This window comes from Penaeus monodon, chromosome 16 (assembly GCF_015228065.2).
Source record: "Penaeus monodon isolate SGIC_2016 chromosome 16, NSTDA_Pmon_1, whole genome shotgun sequence".
NCBI classification, from domain to species: Eukaryota; Metazoa; Arthropoda; class Malacostraca; order Decapoda; family Penaeidae; genus Penaeus; species Penaeus monodon.
In genome coordinates this window covers 48,853,786-48,859,467 of record NC_051401.1, presented here as the reverse complement: position 1 = coordinate 48,859,467, position 5,682 = coordinate 48,853,786, and the positions used below count along the sequence as shown (strand labels likewise).

Sequence of the window (5,682 nt, the reverse complement as noted above, 5' to 3'; positions counted from 1 at the left end):
GTTGGGGGTTGTGTGTGTGAGTGTGTGTGTGTGTGGTGGTTGTGTGTGTGTGTGTGTGTTGTGTGTGTGTGTGTGTGTGTGTGTGTGTGTGTGTGTGTGTGTGTGTGTGTTGTGTGTACACACCTGCGTGTCTTAGCGTATGTGTGTTATATATATATATTTCTTTTTCTTATTCGCTCGCTTTCCTCTCTCTTTTCTTGCTTAAATTATTCTCTCAGATGCAGCGAAGAGCGAGGGTTTACGATAAACATTTCCAGGAAGGTCAGAGGTCAAATTTACTTCCTTTCGGCGCTAAGGTCAATGTCGTTAATTTTCGATATCTTGAGCGTCCACTTTGGGCGACGTCGAGATAGAAAATTAAATAGATTTATATTTCTATAGAGATTGAAATTGGTTTATTCGTCAATGTCCGTCAGTTAGTTTAAAAAAAAATTGTAGACAAACAAACAATCTAATGAAACCTTAAATGAATACAAACATATAAGCACAGTGGATAAATAATTATTAGCAATCAGTTAATTGCCAATACGATCCCTTATTTCTTTCAAAATCAACATTTTCAATTTCCTCTTCCCCCCCCCTTAAACTGCGAATTTCGGAGAAAAAACGAGAGAAATAAAAGACGAAGATAAACCATGAATCCGGGTGAATCCAGAGCCATCCGCATTTCGATCCGCGAACGACCCCAGCGCCGGCCGGGGATATCGAAACGACCCACAACGTTTTCAGGATAATTGGTTCGGTCGCCTTAAATGCACCTTCCCCCCCCCCCCCCTTCTTATTTTATTATTTTATCATTTTTTATTTTTTTGGAAGGTCAATATGATTGCTGGAGCCTTATTCCCCCCCTCCTCCCCCTCCCCCCTCCCTCTCCCCCCACACACACCCCTCGGGCTGATATCAAAGCTAGGGCCCCACCAATCCCGTCTCTCTCTCCCTACCCCCTCAGCCTCCCTACCCCTTACCCTTAACCCTCCCTACTATTCACCCTCCCTTCCTCCCTTCCTCCCTCCCCTCCCTCCCTCCCTGTCCCCCCTTCCCCCTTCAGGCCCACGGGGTACCGGGTCCGCTTGAAAATATCAAAAGGGCCTCGAGGCTTTATTGCAAATAATAATATTTTCCCGACCGCAGCGGCCTGGGCGGAACTGCCTCAAACACAGCGCCCGCATTCTCCCGCTTTGACCTGCGAAGCGAAGCGGCCTGGCGTGGAGGGAAACCGTGATTTAATATGTTGACGGTGGTGGGGAAAAGGGGAACGGGAGGGGAGGGGTGAGAGGGGGTATGCTTCTCGATCTCTTGCTCTCTCTCTCTCTCTCTCTTGATGGCTCGCGCGTTCTCTCTCTCTCTCTCTCTCTCTCTCTCTCTCTCTCTCTCTCTCTCTCTCTCTCTCTCTCTCTCTCATTCCCTTTCACTTTCACTTTCATTTCCCCTTCCTCTTTCTCTTCCCCTTTCCCTCTCTCCCCCCTCTACTTTTCCCTCCCCCTCCCTCTCCCTCTCCCCCTCCCCCTCCCTCTCTCCCTCCTATCTCTCAAACATCACAGTATCGACTCCCATAATTATTGCAACAGAGAAGGCAACATCGACCTCAACCAGCCGATTTCTGCAATAGATTACAGTCATTAGACCGAATGTCATCATCATTACGTATGTATATATTTGTTTTAAAGAAATATCAACCGTCGTTGCAATACGAAAATCGCCGAAGGGAATATTACTTGCAAATTGCTGCAATGAGAATATTATCAGTAGTTGCAAGAAAATACAGTTACAATCCAGTAATGCTAGATACAATATTTTAATATTGCATTAGGTGAAGATAGAGTGATATAAAATTACACTGGCATAGCATAGCATTAATGGGTATTATAGCAACAGGAAATAACATTATTTATCTTCGCAATAATATGGAATACCATATCGCAATCAACATACTTAAAATAAATACATCTTTATACAACGTACGATACAAGGCCCTGCGTCGCCCATATTAAGAATACATCTAAAATACATCAGTAAATAACGAGATAAAAATATCAACTACAGGTGTGATTTCCATGCTGTTACAAACAAGACAGACAGAAAATGCTTAGTTATCATATATCATTCAAGCTATTTATTTGTATTAACTCAGGAGAAAAAAACATATTATTGTCAAAAAATCAGAAAAAAACGAAAAAACAAAAACAAAAGAGGAACGCTGAACTAAAAACAAAATGGCGGCAATGGTGGACAGCCAAAATAAATAAGGAATTTTAAAGCATAATATCATGCAAAAAAAAAAAAAGGTATTGTTTGAATAAAATAAGAAAGAAACAAACATTCTATTTCAGTGCGATGTCTGTTAATTTACCAAACCTGAATTCTAGCGTCCATTGTGGGAATAACTGATGAAGGCATTATTATTTCATTATCAAAATTCATTTCATATGAATAGATAGACAGGCAGATAAGTGAATACTGAAATTCATAGAAAGATAAATACGTAAACAAGAAAACAAATCTATCTGTGTGTGTATGTGTGTATACATACATACATATACATATACACATACATACATACATACATACATACATACATACATACACACACACACACACACACACACACACACACACACACACATACACACACACGCACACACATACAACACACACACACACATACACACACACACCACACACAACACACACACACACACACACACACACACACACACACACACACACACACACACACAAACACACACACACACACACATAGATAAAACCACAGAAAATATTTTTAGGTTTCTCACATCAGCCAAATGACATTTTCTGCTCTGGGGTTAAATGGCAATCAAATCGAAGTGAATGCAATCATAGCAACATCAAAATAACCTTTGATAATCTTCGCCTGTTAACTCTGTATTAACTGACTACCTCGGATTGTATTTCGATTGAGTTAATTGGTGTTATTGGTTCTTAGAAAGCGGAGAGTGAGGGAATGAGGAGGAGAAAGAGGAGGAGAAGGAGGAGGAGGAAGGGGGGGAGGAGGAGGAGGAGGAGGAGGAGGAGGAGGAGGAGGAGGAGGGTAGGAGGAGGAGGAGGAGAGACAGAAGAAGAAGAAGAAGAAAAAGAAGAGGAGGAGGAGGAGGAAGGGGGGGGGGAGGAGGAGGAGGAGGAGGAGGAGGAGGAGGAGGAGGAGGAGGAGGAGGAGAGGAGGAGGAGGAAGAGGAGGAAGAAGAGGAGGAAAAAGAAAAAGAAGAAGAAGAAGAGGAGGAGGAGGAGGAGGAACAGGGGAAAGGGGGAGAAAGGGGAAGAGAAGTAGAGGAGAAAGGAAAAGGAGAGAAGGAGAGAGAGAGGGAGATGAAGATGAAGAGGAAGAGGGAGAGAGAGGGAGAGGGAGAGGGAGAAAGATAGATAGATAGATAGATAGATAGATAGATAGATAGAGAGAGAGAGAGAGAGAGAGAGAGAGAGAGAGAGAGAGAGAGAGAGAGAGAGAGAGAGAGAGAGGAGAGAGAGAGAGAGAGAGAGTAAAAGGAAAAGGGAGGTAGATAGCTAAATAGATAGATATATAAATAGATAGATAGATAGATAGACAGGTAGATAGATAGATAGACAGGTAGATAGATAGATAGGCAGACATACTCAGACAGATAGATAGGCCGATAAAAGAAAATAAACAAATAGAAACAGAGATTAAGATAGAAATAGTGATGGAGACAGAAACAGCGGTAGGAACAGAGATGGAGACGGAGATTGAGATAGAAATCGGGATAGAGATAAACAGACGCTGAAATAGGTAGACGAAAGATACGCTATCGCGGCGTGACACCTTCATCAATCATTCCCGTCGACGATTAGTGCGGGAGCATGATATTAGTTCCGTTATTAGTTCAGGTTCCAATCTTGCCGGAAGATGCCTGAGGGGATCTGTCTCACCTTCAAGTTCTTCAAGAACCTCTGGGGACAAGGGGGGGACTGTGGTGGAGGGGGGGTTGGGGTCAACTCTACAGCCCTGTGGGACGGGGGAGGAGGAGTCGGGGGGTCGTGGGTCACGGTCGTGAGTCGTGGGGGGTGAGTCGGGGTCCTTGCGGTACTGCGTGTGGTCCTGGATCTTGTTGCCGGCGTTCGCGAGGAAGGAGGCAGGGATGGGGATGCTGTTGGAGGCGGGACTGCAGGGGCACGGGCACTGGCACTGGCCCGCCCTGCCCGAGGGGGACACCAGCCTCTCGGGGACGCCGGCCTGGAACGCCTCGGGCCTCGTCTCGTGCTGCCTCGAGTCGTCGTAGGTCGTGTTGCCTCGGACGTTGACGGTGAGCGTGGCGATCTGCTCCTGGTTGTCGGGCTTGACGATGTTGATGTCGGCCTTCTGGTCCTGGCTGGACGTCGGCACGGACACGGACAGCACGTACAGCGGCTTGCTGGAGCCCGACGGCCCCGCCTCGGCCTTAGTCTCGTCCTCCGTGGCGATGGTGACGTTGACGGTGACGCGCTTGGAGTTGCGGGCGGGCGGCGGGAACGCGTGCAGGGCGGGGCTCACCTCCGGCACGGACGCGTCGTGGTGCTGCGCCGACCGGAGGGCGCGCTGCTCCGCCTCGGCCGCCGCCTGCAGGGACCGGCCCCTCGGGATGACCTCGATGTCGCTGAGCAGCTCGTGCGCCGCCGGGAGGATGGGGCTCGGGTCGTGGGCTGCGTCGTGGCTCGCGGGCTGCTCCTCGGCGCGGCTCGCCTCGCTCTGCGACGGCTGCGGGCTCCACGCCCTGTGCGCGGCGGCGGGCGAGTGGGCGGCGGGCGAGTGGGCGGCGGGCGAGTGGGCGCCGCCCGCCGCCGCGCCCGCCTTGGGCAGGTCGTCCGCCTCGTCGCGGTAGTAGTTCCTGCGGTCGGGTTCTGCCTCTGCGTAGGGCTGGTCTGACGTCATGACCACGGGCGGGGGGCGGTGCGCCGCCGCGGCGTCGAGCGGCGCGCTGGTCAGGGGGTGGTAGTGAACGACCCCCGCGCTCCGCAAGTAGTCGTACTGTTCCTCCGTCTTGTGGATGAGGAACTTGGGGATGTTCCCCTGCTTGCTCCGCGGGACGGACGCCGAGTCGGCCGCGACGGCGAACTGCACCTGGCGCGGCTCCGGCGCGGGCCGCGTCGGCAGGAATTTCGCCGGGGGCTTCGTCGGGGGCGGCGATTCGGTCGGGGGACGCGTTGGGGGCGGCGGGGGTGGCGGAGGGGGCGTCGTCGTTGTCGTCGTTGTCGTCGTGGTTGGAGTGGTGGTCGTGGTCGTGGTCGTGGTGGTCGTCTGATACCTGGTGTGGTGCGCCTGGGAGTAGTCGGGGCCCGAGTTGAAGGAGGGCGAGGCGGAGCGAGGTGCGTCCCGCGAGCTGAGGGGGACGACCTCGATCTCGACGACCTCGTGCCGCCCGTCGCGCAGCGTCTCCACCCGCGGCTCCGGCAGCGCGACGTGGAACTCCTCCTTGGTGAGCGACATGACCCGCAGCCCTGGCGGGTACTGCGTGGCGCTGACGGGGGCGCCGGTGGGGCGCAGCTGCGACCTGACCGGGGCGGGCCTCAGCGTCACGATGCTCTTGGGGTCGCGGTAGCCAGGTCGCGCTTCCCCGAGGTCGTCGTCGAGGATGACGTCGGCGGAGTCGTCCTCGTCGTTCGCGTCGTCCAGATTCCTGTCCTTGGCCTTCCGGTAGCGCTTGTCGTGCT

The 5,682-nt window shown here is 51.5% G+C and overlaps 1 protein-coding gene across 1 annotated transcript in view; it reads right to left on the bottom strand.

The window, feature by feature from the left end:
- Nucleotides 1-4,070: 4,070 nt before the first annotated feature.
- Nucleotides 4,071-5,682, bottom strand: part of LOC119582898 (proteoglycan 4-like) — a gene marked incomplete at its 3' end in the record, with an annotated part of 3,383 nt that continues 1,771 nt past the window's right edge. Inside the window, 1 exon segment of the mRNA XM_037931407.1 lies at nucleotides 4,071-5,682. This exon segment is cut by the window's right edge and continues 1,771 nt beyond it. Within this exon segment, the coding sequence (XP_037787335.1) occupies nucleotides 4,071-5,682 (1,612 nt within the window).